This window comes from Tachyglossus aculeatus, chromosome 1 (genome assembly GCF_015852505.1).
Source record: "Tachyglossus aculeatus isolate mTacAcu1 chromosome 1, mTacAcu1.pri, whole genome shotgun sequence".
Taxonomy (NCBI): Eukaryota; Metazoa; Chordata; class Mammalia; order Monotremata; family Tachyglossidae; genus Tachyglossus; species Tachyglossus aculeatus.
The window spans coordinates 10,987,354-11,010,497 of NC_052066.1; the positions used below are offsets into that span (position 1 = coordinate 10,987,354).

The following is a 23,144-nucleotide window of genomic DNA, read 5'->3' on the forward strand; positions in this document are numbered from 1 at the left end:
AAGACCCGGGGTCAAAAGTGCTTTGCACATAGTAAGCGCTTAACAAATACCATCATTATTATTATTATTATCCCAAGCCTGTCCCAAGTCACAGAGAAGCAGCGTGGCTTAGCGGAAAGAGCCCAGGCTTGGGAGTCAGAGGTTGTGGGTTCTAATCCCGGCTCTGCCACTTGTCAGCTATGTGGCTTTGGGCAAGTCACTTCACTTCTCTGGGCCTCAGTTCCCTCATCTGTAAAATGGGGATTAAAACTGTGAGCCCCGCATGGGACAACCTGATTACCTTGTACTCATTCGTTCATTCATTCATTCATTTAATTGTGTTTATTGAGTTGTACTCATTCATTCATTCATTCATTTAATTGTGTTTATTGAGCGCTTACTGTGCGCAGAGCACTGGACTAAGCACTTGGGAAGTACAAGTCGGCAACATATAGGGACGGTCCCTACCCACCAATGGGCTCACAGTCTAGAAGGGGGAGACAGACAACAAAACAAAACATGGAGATAGGTGTCAAAATCGTCAGAACAAATAGAATAACAGCTATATGCACATCATTAACAAAATAAATAGAATAGTAAATATGTACAAGTAAAATAAATAGAGTAATAAATCTGTACAAATATATACAAGTGCTATGGGGAGGGGAAGGAGGTAGGGCGCACTTAGAACAGTGCTCAGCACGTAGTAAACGCTTAACAAATACCATCATTATTATTTGCCCTTGTCATTTTGAAAGGGTGCCGGGGAACAGGATTGTAGAATCGGGATCCTCCCCTCATTCATTCATTCATTCAATCATATTTATTGAGCACTTACTGTGTGCAAAGCACTGTACTAAGCGCTTGGGAAGTACAAGTTGGCAACATATAGAGATAGTCCCTACCCAAAAACGGGCTCACAGTCTAGAACGGGGAGACAGACAAAACAAAACAAGGCGCCGCCTCGCACTCTTTCCTGGGAAGACCCTGACTGGGGTCTTGGGGACAGCGGCCTGAGTCGGAGGGAGATGCGGAGAGTAAGCTTGTCGTGGGCGGGGAATGTGTCTACCAACTCTGTACTGGACTCTCCCAAACGCTTAGTACAGTGCTCTGCACATAGTAAGTGCTCAGTCAGTACCATCGATTGATGGGAAGCAGGCCCAATGAGGAAGAGGCAGGGGAATGGGTAAGATGACCTGTGGAGAGTTTTGCTAATGGGGGAGAGGATTTAGTGACCAAGCATTCACTCAATCGTACTTATTGAGCATTTCTGTGTGCAAAGCACTATACTAAGCACTTGGGAGAGGACAATATGACAATAAACAGGCACATTCCTGCCCACGAAAAGCTCAGTCACTGTCTGTTGCTGGGAGGAGGAGGAGAGGGCAGGGATGGGTTGGGGTCTGCTGTTCTTAAATCTTCTTTGTGTCCCCCCTTCACCCCTAGCTGCTGAATGAAGGCAATAATAATGATAATAATAATAACAATAATAATAATAATAATTATGGTATTTGCCAAACACTGTTCTAAGCTCTGGGGTAGATTCAAGGTAATCAGGTTGGACACAGTCCCTGTCCTACGTGATGATGGTGATGATGGTATTTGTTAAGCGCTTACTGTGTGCCAAGCACGCTGGACTAGACACAAGGTAATCGGGTTGTCCCATGTGGGGCTCACAGTCTCAATCCCCATTTGACAGATGAGATCACTGAGGCCCAGAGAAGCAAAGTGACTTGCCCAAAGTCACTCAGCAGACATGAGGCGTGGCTCAGTGAAAAGAGCACGGGCTTGGGAGTCAGAGGTCATGTGTTCAAATCCCAGCTCTGCCAATTCATTCATTCATTCAATTGTATTTATTGAGCGCTTACTGTGTGCAGAACACTGTACTAAGCGCTTGGGAAGTACAAGTTGGCAACATATAGAGACGGTCCCTACCCAACAGCGGGCTCACAGTCTAGAAGGGGGAGACAGACGACAAAACAAAACATATTAACAAAATAAAATAAATAGAATAAATATGTACAAATTAAATAAATAGAGTAATAAATACGTACAAACATATATACATATATACAGGTGCTGTGGGGAGGGAAAGGAGGTAAGGCAGGGGAGATGGGGAGGGGGAGGACGGGGAGAGGAAGGAGGGGGCTTAGTCTGGGAAGGCCTCCTGGAGGAGGTGAGCTCTCAGTAGGGCTTTGAAGGGAGGAAGAGAGCTAGCTTGGAGGATGTGCGGAGGGAGGGCATTCCAGGCCGGGGGGATGACGTGGGCTGGGGGTCGACGGCGGGACAGGCGAGAACGAGGTACAGTGAGGAGATTAGCGGCAGAGGAGTGGAGGGTGCAGGCTGGGCTGGAGAAGGAGAGAAGGGAGGTGAGGTATTGGGGGCGATGTGATGGACAGCCTTGAAGCCGAGGGTGAGGAGTTTTTGCCTGATATTAGCCGTGGGACGACCTGATCACCTTGTAGCCTCCCCGGCGCTTAGGACTGTGCTTGGCACACAGTAAGCGCTTAATAAATGCCATAATAAGGCGAGGCAAGATTAGAACTCATGCCTTTCTGATTCCCAGGCCTATGCTCAGCTCACTACGCCATGCTGCTTCTCGCAAGATTTGGGGAATAGGATCGTGACCCCTATGTGGGCCAGGGACTGTGTCCAACCTGATGAGCTTGTGTCTACCCCAGCGTTTAGTACAGTGCCTGGCACATAGTAAACGCTTAACAAATATCATAGAAAACAAAAAATATACTGGTGGACAAGTTCCCAGAGAAGCAGCATGGCCTAGCGGCTACAGCCCAGGCCTGGGAGTTAGAAGTACCTGGATTCTAATCCGGCCTCCGCCACATGTCTCCTGTGTGACCTTAAGTAAGTCACTTCCCTTCTAGACTGTGAGCCCGTTGTTGGGTAAGGACCGCCTCTATATGTTGCCGACTTGTACTTCCCAAGCGCTTAGTACAGTGCTCTGCACTCAGTAAGCGCTCAATAAATACGATTGAGTGAATGAATGAATGAACTTCTCTGGGCCTCAGTTCCCTCATCTGGAAAATGGAGATCATCATCAATCGTATTTATTGAGCGCTTACTATGTGCAGAGCACTGTACTAAGCGCTTACTAAGATCAAGACCGTGAGCCCCATGGGGGACAGGGACAGTGCCCAACCCGATTTGCTTATAATAATAATGATGGAATTTGTTAAGCACTTACTATGTGCAAAACACTGTTCTAAGTGCTGGTGGATACAAGGTGAACAGGTTGTCCCATGTGGGGCTCGCAGACTTAATCCCCATTTTACAGGTGGGGGAACTGAGGCACAGAAGTTAAGTGACTTTCCCAAAGCCACATAGCTGACAATTGGTGGAGCCGGGATTTGTATTCACCTCCACGCTTAGTATAGTGCCAGGCACACAGTCAGCGCTTAACAAGGACCACAGTTATTATTATTATTATTATTATTATTAGAAGGAGCTTTCAGGGTGTGGCAGGATAATGGGAGGGTGTGCGCCAGAGGGCTTAGGCCATCGGGAGCCCATCCGGCCACTGACCCCTGTTCCGTCCCCCCAGGCATGGAGCACCTGGAGAACGGTCCGAGCGTCTCCGTGGACTATGCCACCGCCGACCCGCTGGTCCGCTGGGATTCCTATGATGGCTTTGACGTCCGCCATGAGGACAGCGTGGACGGTAGGTAGATCTCGCCCACCTGCTGGGACACTCGGTGCCCGAGAGGGCTGCAGGCCTGGCCAGACCTGAGGTCTGGTGGAGGACGCTGCCCGCTGGGCACACCGAGTGGGCGGGTGCCCAGGCACGGGCCGTCCTTGGAGTGGCCACCCCTTGACGGGTCACTCTGGCCAGACTGGGCTGGGCCCGAGGGCCCAGCCCCTGTGCTGGTCCCTGTGCTGGCCCGGCCACCTGGGGACGTACCCAGCTCTCCAATGACCCGCGGCCCCTCTACTCCTCACTGTTCCCTGCTCCACTCTGCTCTTTTCTGCTCCCTTCTTATCTCCTCTGCTCCTTTCTACTCTACACTACTTTCTGCTCCTTCTGCTCTCCTTTGCTCCCCTCTACTCCCCACTGCTCTCTGTTCCCCTCTGCTCTTTTCCGCTCCCTTCTGCTCTCCTATGCTCCCCTCTTCTCTCTCGCTGTTCTCCTCTGCTCCCCTCTGCTCCCCTCTGCTCCCCTCTGCTCTCCTCTGCTCTCTTTGCTCCTCTCTGCTCTCCTCTGCTCCCCTCTGCTCTCCTCTGCTCCCCTCTGCTCTTTTCAGCTCCCCTCTGCTCTCCTCTGCTCCCTTCTGCTCCCCTCTACTCTCCTCTCTCTCTCAATCAATCAATCATATTTATTGAGCGCTTACTGTGTGCAGAGCACTGTACTAAGCGCTTGGGAAGTACAAGTTGGCAACATATAGAGACGGTCCCTACCCAACAGTGGGCTCTCCTCTACTCCCCACTGCTCTCTGCTCCCCTCTACTCTCTTCTGCTCTCCTTTGCTTCCCTCTGCTCCTTTCTGTTCCCCTCTGCTCTTCGCTCCCTTCTGCTCTCCTCTGCTCCCCTATACTCCCCACCATTCTTTGTTCCCCTCTGCTCTTTTTGGCTCCCTTCTGCTCTCCTCTGCTCCCCTATACCCCCCACCATTCTTTGCTCCCCTCTGCTCTTTCGGCTCCATTCTGCTCTCCTCTACTCTCCACAGCTCTCTGCTCCCCCCTTCTCCCCAGTGCTCTCTACTCACCTCTGCTCCCCTCTGCTCTTTTCTTCTTCCTTCTGCTCTCCTCTGCTCCCCTGTACTCCCCACAGTTCTTTGCTCCCCTCTGCTCTTTTTGGCTCCATTCTGCTCTCCTCTGTCCCCTTCTGCTCTCCTCTGCTCCCCTCTACTCTTCACTGCCCCCCATACTCTCCACTGCTCCCCCACTGCTCTCCTCTGCTCTCCTGTACTCCCCACTTCTTATCTCTACTCCCCCGCTGCTCTCCTCTGCTCCCCTCTTCTCCCTGCTCCTCTCCTCTGCTCCCCTCTTCCCCCTCACTATTCTCTGCTCTCCTCTGCTCCCTTCTGCTTCCCTCTGCTCTCTTCTGCTCTCCTCTGCTCTCCTCTGCATCCTTCTGCTCTCCTCTGCTCCCTGCCACTCTTTCTTCCCTTTGTTCCCTCCTTTGCCCTCTGCTTCCCTCTACTCCCCAGTTGCCCTTCTCCGATCTCCTCTACTCCCCATCACTGCCCTCCTCCACTCCCCTCTGCCCTCCTCTGCCTCCACCCTTGGAAGAGAGAGGTGCCAGGCCAGGCCAGGAATCCTTTAGACCAGTCCCCAGATCTCCCTTTTGGTCCAGTGCCTGAGTTCTTCCCCAGAGGGAGGAGGACGGGCCTTGGGTAATCTCCTTTCCCCCTCCTCGGCAAACAGTCCATATGAGTTTCCCAGGCTGGGGTTGGCATCTCGGAGTTTCTCAGCTGTAGGGAAAAAATTCCATCCCTTGGTGCCGGGGGGTGGGGGGTGGGCAGGTGAGGGATGGAATTGAGCCTGGTGTCCTCACCCGTCGGGGCCGGAGCGCTACAAATGAGCAGGAGGGCAGGGGTGCAGCAAGCGGTTGATGGCAGGTTTTATTTTCTGTTTTTATGGCCTGTGTTAAGGTGGGACTAGAACCCAGGCTCTCTGCTTCCCGTGCCTGGACTCTTCCCACTAGGCCATGCTGCTTCTCAATATCTATGGTTATCTGTTAGGCGCTTACTATGTTGCAGGCACTGTAGTAAGTGTTGGAGTAGATACAAGTTTCTCAGGTTGAACAACTTCCCTGTCCCCCATGGGGCTCACGATCTAAGTATGAGGGAGAAGTTCAGGACATACGTCCTTGAACGTGCCCCATCTCTTCTGATCTTGGAAGCTAAGTGGGGTCGGGCCTGGTGTGACTTTGGGCAAGCCACTTAACTTCTCTGTGCTTCCGTGACCTCATCTGTAAAATGGGGACTAAGACTGTGAGCCCCACATGGGACAACCTGATCACCTTGTATCCTCCCCAGCACTTAGAGCAGTGCTTTGCACATAGTAAGCACTTAACAAATGCCATCGTCATTATTATTAAGCACTTAGTCCAGTGCTCTGCACACAGTAAGCACTCAATAAATGATTGAATGAATGAATGAATATATAAAATGTATAATATATAATAATGTATAATATAATAATATAGAGAAGCAACATGGCTCAATGGAAAGAGCCCGGGCTTGGGAGTCAGAGGTCATGGGTTCAAATCCCAGCTCTGCCACTTGTCAGCTGGGTGACCTTGGGCAAGTCACTGAACTTCTCTGGGCCTCAGTTACCTCATCTGTAAAATGGGGATTAAGACTGTGAGCCCCACGTGGGACAACCTGATTAGGTTGTCAGCGCTTAGAACAGTGCTTCACACATAGTAAGTGCTTAACAAATACCAACATTATTATCTTCTAGACGGTGATCCCGTTGTTGGGTAGGGACCGTCTCAATATGTTGCCGACTTGCACTTAGTAGGTGGGTTTAAAACCCTGCTCCGCTAATTATCAGTGGTTGTGTGACTTTGGGCAAGTCACTTAACTTCTCTGTGCCTCAGTTACCTCATCTGTAAAATGGGGATTAAGACTGTGAGCCCCACGTGGGACAACCTGATTAGGTTGTCAGCGCTTAGAACAGTGCTTCACACATAGTAAGTGCTTAACAAATACCATCATTATTATCTTCTAGACGGTGATCCCCTTGTTGGGTAGGCACTGTCTCAATATGTTGCCGACTTGCACTTAGTAGGTGGGTTTAAAACCCTGCTCCGCTAATTATCAGTGATTGTGTGACTTTGGGCAAGTCACTTAACTTCTCTGTGCCTCAGTTACCTCATCTGTAAAATGGGGATTAAGACTGTGAGCCCCACGTGGGACAACCTGATTAGGTTGTCAGTGCTTAGAACAGTGCTTCACACATAGTAAGTGCTTAACAAATATCATCATTATTATCTTCTAGACGGTGATCCCCTTGTTGGGTAGGCACCGTCTCAATATGTTGCCGACTTGCACTTAGTAGGTGGGTTTAAAACCCTGCTCCGCTAATTATCAGTGGTTGTGTGACTTTGGGCAAGTCACTTAACTTCTCTGTGCCTCAGTTACCTCATCTGTAAAATGGGGATTAAGACTGTGAGCCCCACGTGGGACAACCTGATTAGGTTGTCAGCGCTTAGAACAGTGCTTCACACATAGTAAGTGCTTAACAAATACCATCATTATTATCTTCTAGACGGTGATCCCGTTGTTGGGTAGGCACCGTCTCAATATGTTGCCGACTTGCACTTAGTAGGTGGGTTTAAAACCCTGCTCCGCTAATTATCAGTGGTTGTGTGACTTTGGGCAAGTCACTTAACTTCTCTGTGCCTCAGTTACCTCATCTGTAAAATGGGGATGAAGACTGTGAGCCCCACGTGGGACAACCTTGTAACCTCCCCAGAGCTTAGAACAGTGCTTTGCACATAGTAAGCGCTTAACAAATACCATCATTATTATTAGTAGTAGTAGCAGTACAGTGCTCAGCACACAGTAAGCGCTCAATAAATACGATTGAGTGAATGAATATATAATATGTATAATATATAATAATGATGATAGTGATGAGAATGATTATTACCCGATGCCGGGGAGTAGCCTCCCGCTGCCGGCAGGGGGCTCCACGGGGCTGCGGGCCCGGAGCCTTCCGCCAGCTACCAGCAGGCGGCGCCCTCCGCCCTGGGCCGAAATCCCCGAGCCTGAGGGGTCAACGCAGGGTCAGACCGGGGTCAACTCGGGGTCAGACCGGGGTCAACTCGGGGTCAGACCAGGGTCACGAGAACGAGCCGGGCACGTGGAGTGAGGGGGCCAGTGAGGGCTTGGAAACCTAAGCTGCGCAAGCCTGCATCACCCTAATCACAATAATGATGGCATTTAATAATCAATCAATCAATCGTATTTATTGAGTGCTTACTGTGTGCAGAGCACTGTACTAAGCGCTTGGGAAGTACAAGTTCGCAACATATAGAGACAGTCCCTACCCAACAGTGGGCTTACAGTCTAGAAGGGGGAGACAGAACAAAACCAAATAAAATAACAAAATAAAATAAATAGAATAGATATGTACAAGTAAAATAAATAAATAAATAAATAGAGTAATAAATATGTGCAAACATATATACATATATACAGGTGCTGTGGGGAAGGGAAGGAGGTAAGATGGGGGGATGGAGAGGGGGATGAGGGGGAGAGGAAGGAAGGGGCTCAGGCTGGGAAGGCCTCCTGGAGGAGGTGAGCTCTCAGTAGGGCCTTGAAGGGAGGAAGAGAGCTATGGGAATAAGCGCTTACTATGTGCAAAGCACTGTTCTAAGCAATGGGGAGGATACAAGGCGGTCAGGTTGTCCCACGTGGGGCTCACACTCTTAATCCCCATTTTCCAGAATGAGGGAACTGAGGCACAGAGAAGTTAAGTGACTTGCCCAAAGTCACACAGCTGACTACTGGCGGAGCCAGGATTTGAACCCATGATCTCTGACCCCAAAGCCTGTACTCTTTTCCACTGAGCCACGCTGCCCTAATCATAACCATTCATTCATTCATTCATTCATTGGAAAGTACAGTTTTGCAACAGACAGAGACAATTCCTGCCCACAATGGGCTCATAGTATAGAAGGGGGTATGGACACCATACCAAAACAAGTAGACAGGCATCAATAGCATCAAGGTAAATAAATAGAATTATAGATATATGATAGAATTGTGGTATTTGTTCATTCATTCATTCATTCAAGCATATTTATTGAGCGCATACTGTGTGCAGAGCACTGGACCAAGCACTTGGGAAAGTACAGTGCAGCAATAAAGAGAGACAATCCCTGCCCACAATGAGCTCACAGTCTAGAGGGCGGGAGACAGACATCAATAAAAATCAACAGACATCGATATAAATATTCAGCACTTACTATATGCCAGGCACTGTTCGAAGCGCTGAGGTGGATTGATGATGATGAAGATGGTATTTGCTAAGCGCTTACTGTATGCCAGGCACTGTTCTAAGCACTGGGGTGGGTACAAGCAAATGGAGTTGGACACAGTCCCTGTCCCATGTGGGGCTCACTGTCTCAATCCCCATTTTTCAGATGAGGGAACTGAAGCCCAGAGTAGTGAAGCAGACAAGGGGCAGAGCCTGGATTAGAACCCATGACTTTCTGACTCTCAGGCTGGGGCTCTAGCCACTATACCATGGTGCTTACCTAGCCCTCCAACAGCTCCCCGGACTCTGCCCCGTCCTGGCCTGTACGGACCTCTGTGATTTCAGCCTCCCTTGCCCACCCCCTCCAGGCCTCCCATTAATAATGTGCATTTAACTTTAATTCTATTCGTTCTGACAACTTGACACCTGTCCACATGTTTTGCTTTGTTGTCTGTCTCCCCCTTCTAGACTGTGAGCCCGTTGTTGGGTAGGGATCATCTCTAGATGTCGCCAACTTGTACTTCCTAAGCGCTTAGTCCAGTGCTCTGCACACAGTAAGCGCTCAATAAATACGATTGAATGAATGAAGGAATGAAGGAATAATGAAAATGAAAATAATAATGATAATAAGTGGTATTTGTTAAGCGCTTACTATGTTCCATGCACTGTACGAAGCGCTGGGGTGGATACGAACAAATCAGATTGGGCACAGTCCCTGTCCCACATATTCATTTATTCAATCATTCAGCTGTATTTCATTCAGTCATTCAATCGTATTTATTGAGTGCTTATTGTGTGCAGAGCACTGGACTAAGCACTTGGAAAGTACAGTTCCGGCAACAAAGTGAGACAATGCCTGCCTACAACGGGCTCACAGTCTAGAAGTGGGGAAACAGACATCAAGTCAACAGGCATCAATAGCATCCATATAAATAAATAGAATTAGAGATATATATGCACATCAAAGCAAGTAAACGGGCATCAATAGCATCAATATAAATAGAATTAGAGATATATACACATCAAAAGTAAATGGGCATCAATAGCATCAATATAAACAAATAGAATTAGACATATATATACACAGCAAAACAAGTAAACAGGCATCTATAGCATCAATAGAAATAAATAGAATTAGATGTGTATATATATATACACATCAAAACAAGTGAACAGGCATTAACATAAATCAATAGAATAATAAATATGTACATATATACACAAGTGCTGTGGGGCGGGGAGGGGGGTAGAGCAGAGGGAGGGAGTCACGGCAATGCGGGGGGAGGCTGAGGAAAAGAGGGGCTTTCTGTGTGCAGAGCATTGTACTAAGCGCTTGGGAGAGTACAGTAGAACAATAAACAAATTCCCTGCCCCAAACGAGTTCACTGTCTAGAGGTGAGACATAGGGCTTGCAGTCTTAATCCCCATTTTACAGATGAGGTCACTGAGGCCCAGAGAAGTGAAGTGACTTGCCCAAGGTCACACAGCAGACGAGTGGCAGTGCTGGGATGCATTCATTCATTCATTCAATCGTATTTATTGAGCGCTTACTGTGTGCAAAGCACTGTACTAAGTGCTTGGGAAGTACAAGTTGGCAACATATAGAGGCGGTCCCTACCCAACAGTGGGCTCACAGTCTAGAAGGGGGAGACAGAGAACAAAACAAAACATATTAACAAAATAAAATAAATAGAATAAATATGTACAAATAAATAGAGTAATAAATACCTACAAACATATATACATATATATATAGGTGCTGTGGGGAGGGGAAGGAGAGGAAAAAGGGGGCTCAGTCCGGGAAGGCCTCCTGGAGGAGGTGAGCTCTCAGTAGGGCTTTGAAGGGAGGAAGAGAGCTAGCTTGGTGGATGTGTGGAGGGAGGGCATTCCAGGCCAGGGGAAGGACGAGGGCCGGAGGTCAGCGGCGGGACAGGCGAGAACGAGGCACAGTGAAGAGGTGAGCAGCGGCAGAGGAGCGGAGGGTGCGGGCTGGACTGTAGAAGGAGTGAAGGGAGGTGAGGTAGGAGTGGGCAAGGTGATGGACAGCCTTGAAGTCAAGAGTGAGGTGGTTTTGCCTGATGCGTAGGTTGACTGGTAGCCACTGGAGATTTTTGAGGAGGGGAGTAACATGCCCAGAGCGTTTCTGCACAAAGGTGATCCGGGCAGCAGCATGGAGTATAGACTGAAGTGGGGAGAGACAGGAGGATGGGAGATCAGAGAGGAGGCAGATGCAGTAATCCAGTCGGGATAGGATGAGAGATTGAACCAGAGATTGAATTATTTGCAGATCATGGGAGCAGATTAAAAAATGGGGTTATACAGGAAGCAGAGTACACCTACATCAGGATGAAAGAGATGAATACATAATTCATTATGCAAATAAACCTCCTGTCCAAGTAAATCAATCAATCAGTCATATTTTTTGAATGCTCACTGTACACAGAGCACTGTATTAATCAATCACTCAATCCTAGTTATTGAAAGCGTACTGTGTTCAGAAAACTGTACTAATCAATCATTCGTAGTTATTGAGTGCTTACTGTGTGCAGAGTACTGTATTAAGTGCTTGAGAAAGCATTATAGAATTAATAGGTATGATCCCTCCCCTCAAGAAACCCAGCAAGGGAAATAGACACTAAACTACATTACAGAATCTCTTGAATAATATTTTATATAACTATAGACAATCATGATGAGTAATAGCAATAGCATGTAATATTTATATAATGCTATATGCAAATGTATAAATTGTTAATAATAATATAAACAGTAGCAGTAATATAAAAATGTACACATAGTAAGCGCTCAATAAATACGATTGATTGATTGATTGATTGATCTTTGCTTACATGTCTGTTGCCATTTGCTCTCTCCATGTCAGGATTTATAAATCACTGTGGGCCAATATATTGTATGGATTATCTGATTCTCACTCGGGTCTGTTTGGGTATTGTCACTTTGGGCAAGTCACCTAACTTCTGTGTGCCTCAGTTCCCTCATCTGTAAAATGGAGATTAAGGCTGTGAGCCCCACGGGGGCACAACCTGATTACCTTGTGTCTACTCCAGTGTTTAAAGCCGTGCATGGCATATAGTAAGCACTTAACAAATGCCATTATTATTATCATTATTTTATTGAGTGCTTAGGACGAGGCTTTGCCCCATATCAGCCTCCTCGCTTACCTCCCTGCCTCCTGCCTCTCCCCACTCCAGCCCATACTTTACTCCGCTGCCCAGATCATTTTTCTACAAAAACGTTCAGGACATGTTTCCCCACTCCTCAAGAAACTCTAGTGATTGCCCATCCACCTCCTCATCACACAGAAACGCCTCACAATCGGCTAAAAAGCCGTCCGTCCATCACCTCACCCCCTCCTACCTCACCTTGCTATTCTCCTACTCCAGCCCATCCCAAGTATTTTGCTCTTCTAATGCCAACCTACTCACTGGGCCTCACTCTCATCTATCGCGCCACTGACCTCTCTCCCACATCCTGCCTCTGGCCTGGAACACTCTCCCTCTTCATGTCCAACAGACAGTAACTCTCCCCATGTACAAAATCATCCTAAAGTCACACTTTCCCGATTAAATCCTCATTTCCTCTACCACCTTTCCCTTCTGTGTCACCTGTGCACTTGGCTCTACCCTCTTTAATAATAATAATAACAATGATGGGTATTTTTTAGCACTTACTATGTGCCAAGCACTGTTCTAAGCGCTGGAGTAGATACAAGGTAATCAGGTTGTCCAACGTGGGGCTCGCAGTCTTAATCCCCATTTTATAGAGGAGGTCACTGAGGCACAGAGAAGTAAAGTGACTTGCCCAAGGGCACACAACTGACAAATGGTGGAGACGGAATTAGAACCCACAACCTCTGACTCCCAAGCCTGTGCTCTTTCCACTAAGCCAGGCTACTTAATCATTTTAATTCTCACCCCATTCCCAACCCCAAAGCAGTGATTAGCCTTGCACTCTGCCCTTCCTCCTATCTACCAACAGAAAAGTAACATGGCATAGTGGGCAGAGCCTGGGCCTGGGATTCGGAAGGTCATGGGTTCTAATCCCAGCCCTGCCACTTGTCTGCTGTGTGACCTTGGGCAAGTCACTTCACTAGTCTGGGCCCCAGTTCCCTCATCTATAAAATGGAGATTGAGACTGTGAGCCCCATGTGAGACAGGGACTATGTCCAGCCCCATTTGCTTTTATCCACCCCAGCTCTCAGCACATAGTAAGTGCTTAACAAATACCATAATAATTTATTTCAGTATCTGTCTTCCCCACTAAATTGTAAACATCCTAGAGGGCAAGGATCGTGTCTACCAACTCTGTTGTATTTTAGTCTCCCAAGCCCTTAGTACAGTGTTCTGCACACAGCAGCATGGCTCAGTGGAAAGCATATGGGCTTTAGAGTCAGAGGTCATGGGTTCACATCCCAGCTCCGCCAACTGTCAGCTGTGTGACTTTAGGCAAGTCACTTCACTTCTCTGTGCCTCAGTTACCTCATCTGTAAAATGGGGATTAAAAAACTGTGAGCCCCCCGTGGGACAACCTGATCACCTTGTAACCTCCCCAGCACTTAGAACAATGCTTTGCACATAGTAAGCACTTAACAAATACCATCATTATTATTATTAATAAGTACCATTGATTGATTGAGTAGGCTCAATGAATTCAATTGATTGATCGATTGAGTCGGCAGGGTTGGATTGATACCAGGTTGAGCCTGGGGCTGGTTGCTCTCATAGGGTCTCCGCATGACTGGTGACCCAGATAACAGCAAACTCAGCGCCGTGTAATGATGTTGACTTGCCCGCTCCCAGCCCCATACCACTTATGTCCATATCTGTCATGTTATTTATTCACATTAAAGTCTGTCTCCTCACCTCTATACCGTCGGCTCATTGTGAGCAGGGAATGCATCTGTTATATGGTTCCTCTTCCAAGCGCTTAGTACAGTGCTCTGCACACAGTCAGCTCTCAATCAATACCATTGACTGACTGACTGACTGACTGACTAGTGCGCCAGGCTTATGTCATCGGGTCGGGCTTCTCATTCATTCATTCAGTCACATTCAATCGTATTGATTGAGCGCTTACTGTGTGCAGAGCTCTGTACTAAGCGCTTGGGAAAGTATAATACAGTAATAAAGAGTGACAATCCCTGCCCACAACAAGCTTACAGTCTAGAGGTGGGGAGACGGACACCGATACAAATAAATGAAATGACAGATTTGGACATAAGTGCCGTGGGGCTGGGAGGGGGGCTCTCCACTCAGGCTGCACAGCCACCCCCTCTCCCAGCCCGCGGGTTTCCCACTCTCCCCGCCCAGGCCCCCGCCAACTCATCCCAATCCAAACCCTCCCCACCCCTTGCACCCTTCCCCCTCCCTCCCCACCCTCGACAGCTGATGCCAAGTGTGGCCTCTGGAACCCCCGCTCCGTTTTAAGTAAGATTCCTTTCATCCTGGACCTTTTCCTTTCCAGTTCTCTACTCCTCCTCGCCCTAACTGAAACATGGCTGTCGTCGGACGACACGGTCTCTTCTGCTGCTCTCTGCAGTGCAGGCCTCTTCTTCTCCCACTCCCCCAGACTCACTGGAAAAGGAGGAGGTGTCGGTTTCCTTCTCGCCCCCCAATGTCGCTTTCGCACTATCCCTCCTCCCCCTTCCCTTTCCTTCCCCTCCTTTGAAGCCCACATTATTCGCCTCTACCACCCCCTCCAGATTCTTGTAGCCGTCATCTACCGCCCTCCGGGCCCCACTTCCAACTTCTTTAACGACTTTGACCCCTTCCTCACATTCCTTCTCTCCTTCTCCATGCCCACTCTGATCCTTGGAGACTTCAATATCCACATGGATATCCCTAACGACTCCTCTGCCGCCCGCCTTCTATCTCTCCTTGACGCTGCCAACCTCTTCCTCCACCCCACCTCACCCACTCACCAACTTGGTCATACCCTCGACCTCATCATCTCCTACCGCTGCACTGTGTCCACCCTCACCAACTCTGTGATCCCTCTCTCTGATCATAATCTTCTCACCTGCCTCCTCACTCACACTCCTTTCCCCTGTAACTCCGTATTACTCCCTCACAGAGATCTCCGCTCTCTGGACCCCACCCATCTTTCGGAACGCCTCACACCCCACCTCGCCGCCCTCTCCTCTCTACCCAGTCTTGATGATCAGATTACTGCTCTCAACTCTACCCTTTCTACTCAGCTAGACTCGCTCGCTCCCCTTTCCCTTCGCCGCTCTCGCACCACTAACCCACAGCCCTGGATCACTGCCACTGTCCGCCTCCTTCGCTCTTATGCTCGAGCTGCCGAACGCTGCTGGCGAAAGTCTAAACACCATGCCAACCTCGTTCACTTCAAGTTTATCCTTTCCTGCCTTAACTCAGCCCTCTCTTCTGCCAGACAAAACTATTTCTCCTCCCTTATTGACACCCATGCCCATCACCCCCGCCAGCTCTTCCGTACATTCAACTCCCTTCTCAGGCCCCCGGTTCCTCCCCCTCCTCCTTCCCTCACCCCCAACGATCTGGCCTCCTACTTCATTAACAAAATTAAATCCATCAGGTCCGACCTCCCCAAAGTCTCTTCCCCCCTTTCTCCAACCCCCCGGCTCTCAACATTCTCTGCTACTCTCCCATCCTTCCCAGTGGTATCCTCAGAGGAACTCTCCTCCCTCCTCTCAAGTGCTACTCCGGCCACCTGTGCTTCTGACCCCATTCCCTCTCATCTTATGAAATCTCTCGCTCCATCCCTTCTCCCCTCCTTAACTTCCATCTTCAACCGCTCACTCTCCACTGGTTCCTTCCCCTCTGCCTTCAAACATGCCCATGTCTCTCCCATCCTAAAAAAAACCCTCTCTTGACCCCACCTCACCTTCTAGTTATCGTCCCATATCCCTCCTACCATTCCTTTCCAAACTCCTTGAACGAGTTGTCTACACGCGCTGCCTAGAATTCCTCAACAACAACTCTCTCCTCGACCCCCTCCAGTCTGGCTTCCGTCCCCTTCATTCCACGGAAACTGCGCTCTCAAAGGTCACCAATGACCTCCTGCTTGCCAAATCCAACGGCTCATACTCTGTCCTAATCCTCCTCGACCTCTCAGCTGCCTTTGACACTGTGGACCACCCCCTTCTCCTCAACACGTTATCTGACCTTGGCTTCACAGACTCCGTCCTCTCCTGGTTCTCCTCTTATCTCTCCGGTCGTTCTTTCTCAGTCTCTTTTGCAGGCTCCTCCTCCCCCTCCCATCCTCTTACTGTGGGAGTTCCCCAAGGTTCAGTGCTTGGTCCCCTTCTGTTCTCAATCTACACTCACTCCCTTGGTGACCTCATTCGCTCCCACGGCTTCAACTATCACCTCTACGCTGATGACACCCAGATCTACATCTCTGCCCCTGCTCTCTCCCCCTCCCTCCAGGCTCGCATCTCCTCCTGCCTTCAGGACATCTCCATCTGGATGTCCGCCCGCCACCTAAAGCTCAACATGTCGAAGACTGAGCTCCTTGTCTTCCCTCCCAAACCTTGTCCTCTCCCTGACTTTCCCATCTCTGTTGACGGCACTACCATCCTTCCCGTCTCACAAGCCCGCAACCTTGGTGTCATCCTCGACTCCGCTCTCTCATTCACCCCTCACATCCAAGCCGTCACCAAAACCTGCCGGTCTCAGCTCCGCAACATTGCCAAGATCCGCCCTTTCCTCTCCATCCAAACCGCGACCCTGCTAATTCAAGCTCTCATCCTATCCCGTCTGGACTACTGCACTAGCCTTCTCTCTGATCTCCCATCCTCGTGTCTCTCTCCACTTCAATCCATACTTCATGCTGCTGCCCGGATTATCTTTGTCCAGAAACGCTCTGGACATATCACTCCCCTCCTCAAAAACCTCCAATGGCTACCGATCAATCTGCGCATCAGGCAGAAACTCCTCACCCTGGGCTTCAAGGCTCTCCATCACCTCGCCCCCTCCTACCTCACCTCCCTTCTCTCCTTCTACTGCCCAGCCCGCACCCTCCGCTCCTCCACCACTAATCTCCTCACTGTACCTCGCTCTCGCCTGTCCCGCCATCGACCCCCGGCCCACGTCATCCCCCGGGCCTGGAATGCCCTCCCTCTGCCCATCCGCCAAGCTAGCTCTCTTCCTCCCTTCAAGGCCCTGCTGAGAGCTCACCTCCTCCAGGAGGCCTTCCCAGATTGAGCCCCTTCTTTCCTCTCCCCCTCGTCCCCCTCTCCATCCCCCCGCCTTACCGCCTTTCCCTCCCCACAGCACCTGTATATATGTATATATGGTTGTACATATTTATTACTCTGTTTATTTATTTATTTATTTATTTTACTTGTACATTTCTATCCTACTTATTTTATTTTGTTGGTATGTTTGGTTCTGTTCTCTGTCTCCCCCTTTTAGACTGTGAGCCCACTATCGGGTAGGGACTGTCTCTATGTGATGCCAATTTGTACTTCCCAAGCGCTTAGTACAGTGCTCTGCACATAGTAAGCGCTCAATAAATACGATTGATTGATTGATTGATTGACTGGAGCAGCAGGGCAGAGTGGTGGGAGATGTCAGTGGCAGCAGCGGGCAGTATGGTCAGGGGGCCTTGTGGTCAGAGGGACAGGTTGTTAGTAGGCAATGTCATCAGCAGGTTGTGTTGTTAGCAGGCCATGTGGTCACTCGGCCCTGTGGAAAATGGGCCTTATGGTCAGAGGGCAGTGTTGTCAGCAGATTGTGTTGTCAGCGGGCTGAGTTGTCAGTGAGCCGAGTTGTCAGTGGGCCATGTGGTCAATTGGCTGCGTGGTCGGAGGGAAGCGTTGACAGCAGGTTGTGTGGTCAGCAGGCCATATTGTGAGTGAGCTGTGTGCTCGCGGGCCATGTTGTCAGTGGACTCTGTGGTCAGTGAGCCACATGATCAGTGGACTGTATGGTCAACAAGCTGTGTGGTCAGTGGGCCATGTTATAATGGACTATATGGTCAGCGGGCTGTGTTATCAGAGGGCTGTGTCAGGGTGGGCTATGTCACGGTAGGCCATGTGGCCAGGGGAACGTGTAGTCCGGGTGGGCCGCATGGTCAGCGGGCCATGTGGTCAGCTGTCCTTGTGGCCAGGGTAGGCCTTGTGGGCGACAGTCCGCGTGGTCATGGTGGGCCATTTTAGAGGCAGGAGGCAGAGGATGATGGAGCGGGCCAGTTGTCAGCAGGCGGTTTTAGCCAGCCTCCTCTCCCTTAGAGCCAAAGCCTTGGTCGGGTCCCTTATCCAACCGGACTGGGCCGGACCAGATCAGTGGACCAGAACCCCCGAAGCAGGTGGGGAAGGAGGCCAAGGTGGGGCCAAACCAGATGAGCCAGCTCAATGCACCTTGGTGGTGCCCAGCTGGGCATGCCAGCTTAGGGCACGGGGATTCCATGGGTGACGCTGTTCTGACCCCAACCAGCCCCCCCGGGCCTGGGAACTGCTGCTGGTGACCAGCTGAAGGGGGCCAGGCTCTGGACACCCCAAGGGACCTCAAGGGGGAACCACCCATCCACCCACCCCTGCCTGCCCTCCTTCCCCGCCTTCTGTGGCATCTGGTTTCAAGGCAGGATAAGGCAGGAGGGGTCCCTAGGGGAGAGCGGGGGAGGGGGCCACTGCAGATATTCCCAGAATGCACTGGGCACCACCGGCTTCTGGCTCTGGGTCTCTCCCTCCTCCCCTCCTCTCCCTCTTCTCCACCTCCCCCTTCCTCCCTTCTCCCCCGTCTTTTCACCTCCTCTTCTTCCTTCCTCTCTGCTTCTCCATCTCCCCCTCCCCTCCTTTTCACCTACCCCCCTCCCTCCTCCCTCTGCCTCGCCCCTTTTCTTCCTCCTCCCTGTCTCCCCTCCTCTTCACTCCCTCTCCCCCTCCGTTTCACCTCCCCTTCCTCCTTCCTCTCCATCTTCCCTCCTCCCTCCTCCCTCTGCCTCCCCTCCTCTTCCTCCCCTCATCTCCCTTCTCCCCATCCTTTTCACCTCCCCCTACTCCTTCTTACCTCCCCCTTCCTCTCCTCCTCTCTATTTTCCTTCCTTTTCACCTCCCTCCTCCCTCCCCTCCTCTTCCTCCTCTTTCTTCTATCCCTTCCCCCTTCTCTCTTCAGGCCTGGAGAATCCCCCCCTTTTTTCCTGTCTGTGCTCACCATACCCTCAATCCATCCACCATTCCATCCCTGCTTATGGTGTGCAGCTGACTGAGTCCCACCCCCCGCCCCCACCTCTTTCCTCAGCTCCAAATAATGGTGATGGCATTCATTAATAACGGTAATAATAATAATAATAATAATAATAATAATAATAATAATAATAATAAATTGTGGTATTTGTTAAGAGCTTACTATGTGCAGTCACTGTACTAAATGCTGGGGTAGATACAAGATCATCGGGTTGGACACAGTCCCTGTCCCTCATGGGGCTCCCAGTCTTCATCCCCATTTAAAGAGGAAGGAGCTGAGGCACAGAGAAGTTATGCAATTTGCCCAAGGTCACCCAGTGGACAAATGGAGTAATAATAATAATAATGGTATTTGCTAAGCTCTTACTGTGTGCCAGGCACTGTGCTAAGGGGAGTAGGGACTAGAACCCAGGCCCTTTTGCTTCCCAGCTCCTTACTCTATCCATTAGGCCATGCTGCTTCTCTGTGCCAAGCACTGTGCTAAGCTCCGGACTTGATAGAAGATAATTAGATCATAGGTGGCTGTCCCATAGGTCTAAGAGGGAGGAGAACAGGGATTGAATCCCCTGTTTTACAGCCTAGGAAACCAAGACACAGAGAGGTGAAGTGACCTGGGTGAGGTCACACAGCAGGCTCATGGCAGGAACTAGAACCCAAGACTCTGGCTTGTATGGTGGCCTTCTTCCTCCTTTCATAGCTCTCTTCCTCTCTTCAGAGGAAGCAGCGTGGCTCAGTGGAAAGAGCCTGGGCTTTGGAGTCAGAGGTCATGGGTTCGAATCCTGACTCCACCAATTGTCAGCTGTGTGACTTTGGGCAAATCACTTAACTTCTCTTGGCCTCAGTTACCTCATCTGTAATATGGGGATGAAGACTGTGAGCCCCACGTGGGACAACTTGATGACCTTGTAACCTCCCCAGCACTTAGAACAGTGCTTTGCACATAGTAAGCGCTTAATAAATGCCATTATTATTATTATTATTATTATTCAGAGCCCTACTGAGAGCTCACCTCTTCCAGGAGGCCTTCCCAGACTAAGCCCCCTTTTTCTTCTCCTCCTCCCCATTGCCCCCCGCCCTACCTCCTTCCCCTCCCCTCAGCACTTGTATATATTTGTTCAGATTTATTACTCTATTTTATTTGTACATATTTACTACTCTATTTTATTAATGATATGCATATAGCTATAATTCTATTTACTCTGATGGTATTGACACCTGCCTACATGTTTTATTTCGTTGTCTGTCCCCCCCCTTCTAGATTGTGAGCCCGTTGTTGGGTAGGGACCATCTCTATATGTTGCCAACTTGTACTTCCCAAGCGCTTAGTCCAGTGCTCTGCACACAGTAAGCGCTCAATAAATACGATTGAATGAATGAGTGGGTCCCAAAGGAGCCCCAGGTTGAGCCTTGGGGAAGAGAAGGCCACAGGAGATGGGGGTGCAGTGAATAGGGGGGCAGGGGGAAGGGGCCATTTCCAGGTCAGGTCCAGTGACTGGACCGTGAGAACAGGCCATCGAGCAGCTGGGCCAGGCAGCTGACCTGGGCATACTTTCCACTGAGCCGGGACACGCCCACCTCACCCCTTGGCTCCTGGGGCCAGAGGTGGTGATGGAGGGGGAGAGGAAGGTGGAGAGGAGGAGGGAGAAGAGGTGGAGAGGAAGGAGGAGAGGAGGGGGAGGAGGAGAGGAAGGAGGAGGAATGGGGGGGGAAGGGGAGGAAGGAGGAGGAGAGAGAAGGGGTGGAGAGGAAGGAAGAGGAGGGAGAATCAATCAATCAATCAATCAATCGTATTTATTGAGCGCTTACTATGTGCAGAGCACTGTACTAAGCGCTTGGGAAGTACAAATTGGCATCACATAGAGACAGTCCCTACCCAACAGTGGGCTCACAGTCTAAAAGGGGGAGAAGGGAAGAAGGATAAGGGAGAAGGAGAGGATGAGGAAGAGGAGAGGAAGGAGGAGGAGGAGGGAGAAGGAGAGGAGAAGAAGGAGGAGGGGAGAGAAGGGGAGGAGAGGAAGGAGGAGGAGGGAGAAGTGCTTAATATAGTGCTCTGCACAGAGTAAGTGCTCAATAAATATGATTGAATGAATAAATGAATGAGAAGGAGGGAAAGGTAAGGTGGGAGGAGGGGCGGAGGAGGGATAGGGAAAGGAGGGGGGAGGAGGAGGGGGAAGAGAATGAGGAGGAGGGAGCAGATGAGGATGGGGAGGAAGAAGAGGGAGTAGGAGAGGAGGGGGAGGAGGGAGAGGGAGAGAGAAGTGGAGGGGGGGAGAAGGGGAGGAGGAGAAGAGGAAGGAGGACGAGGAGGGAGAAGGGGAGGAAGAGAGAAAGGAGGAGGGAGAGGGGAAAGGGGAGGAGGAAATGGTGGAGCGGAATTATGGGGAGAGATGGAGAAGGGGAAGGGACGGGAGAGGAGAAAGCAGGGAGAAAAGGGAGACTGGGGAGAGAGGAGTTGGGGGGTGGGAGGGGAGAAAGGGGGAGAAGATGGGAAGGGAGGGGGAAGACAAGAGGGGTCTCAGCAGTTGGAGCAGGGAGTGGGGGAATAGGGGAATGATAATAATGATAATAGCGGTATTTTTATGATATTTGTTAAGTGCTTACTAAGTGCCAGGCACTGTTCTAAGCACTGGCGTAGATCCAAGCTAATCAGGTTGGGCACAGTCCCTGTCCCCCATGGGGCTCACACCCTTAATCCCCATTTTCCAAATGAGGCAACTGAGGCACAGAGAAGTGAAGGTCACCTAGGAGTTGAGTGGCGGGGGAGGAATTAGAACCCAGGTCCTTCTGACTCCCAGGCCCAGGCTCTAGCCACTAAGCTATGCTGCTTCCCTACTGTGGGAGAAGAGAGAGAGAGAGAGAGAGAGAGAGAGAGAGAGAGAGAGAGAGAGAGAGAGAGAAATGAGAAGGAGGGAGGGTGATTTCCACCTTATTGTTCCATAACTGGAAAATTGGTATCATCTGTTGTGTGTTTCATTTGCTAAGAATGAAGAAAAAAGTGGAAAGAAGAAAACTCATCCCAACACCCTTCTGAATTTTCTCCCGGTCCTCCTTCCCTCCTTCGGGGTCTGCTTCCCCCGCCCCCCCTGCACCTCCCACTCCTCTCCGCCCCCCTCCAGTCAGTCAGTCCTATTTATTGAACATTTAAGGGTGCAGAGCACTGAACTGAGTGCTTGGGAGAGGCCAATAGAACAATAAAACTTCTGAATTTTCTCTCCTTTGGGGTCAACTAAGCCCGAAGCCCTGGGCCTGGCTCTGCCTGGTTTTCCGCTTCTCTCCTTTCTCTTGCTGCTCTTCTCTCAATCAATCAATCAATCGTATTTATTGCACGCTTACTGTGTGCAGAGCACTGTACTAAGCGCTTGGGAAGTACAAGTTGGCAACACATAGAGACAGTCCCTATCCAACAGTGGGCTCACAGTCTTCTCTCCTTCCCTTTGGTGTGAGGGTGGCCGGGCCTGAGTGCGTGAGGGCTGCTGGGACTGTGTGAGGATTGCTGGGACTATGTGAGTGCTGCTAGGGCTTTGAGGTTGCTAGGATTGTAGGAGGGCTGTTGGGGCAAATGAGGCAGGCTGGAACTGTGAGGGCCACCGGGAATGTGTGAGGGCTGTAGGAGGCATGTGAAGGCTAGTGGGACTATGTGAGGGCTCCTGGGACTCTGCAAGAACTTCCGGGACTTTGTGAGGGCTGTTGGAGCCGTGTGAGGGCCGCCGGGACTGTGTGAGGGCCGCTGGGTCAGTGTAGGACCTTCCTTGACTGTGTGAGGGCCGCTAGAGCTATGGGAAGGCCTCCGGGACTGTGTGAGGGCTCCTGGGACACTGCAAAAACTGCCAGGACCGTGTGAGGGCTGCTGGGGTCTCTGTAGGACCTGCCGGGACTGTGTGAGGGCTCCTGGGACTCTGTAAGAACTGCCGGGACTGTGTGAGGGCTGCTGGGACTGTGTGAGTGCTCCTGGGCCTCTGTAGGACCTGCTGGGACTATATGAGGGCTCCAGGGACTGAGTATGAACTGCCAGGGCTGTGAGAGGGCTCCTG

The 23,144-nt window shown here is 50.3% G+C and overlaps 1 protein-coding gene across 2 annotated transcripts in view; it reads left to right on the plus strand.

The window, feature by feature from the left end:
• Positions 1–23,144, plus strand: part of TNS1 (tensin 1) — a 225,574-nt gene that overhangs the window by 107,978 nt on the left and 94,452 nt on the right. For both annotated transcript variants that reach the window (XM_038760090.1, XM_038760131.1), the window contains exon 16: positions 3,539–3,655. In XM_038760090.1, the coding sequence (XP_038616018.1) occupies positions 3,539–3,655 (117 nt within the window). The remainder of the gene's footprint in view (positions 1–3,538; positions 3,656–23,144) is intronic.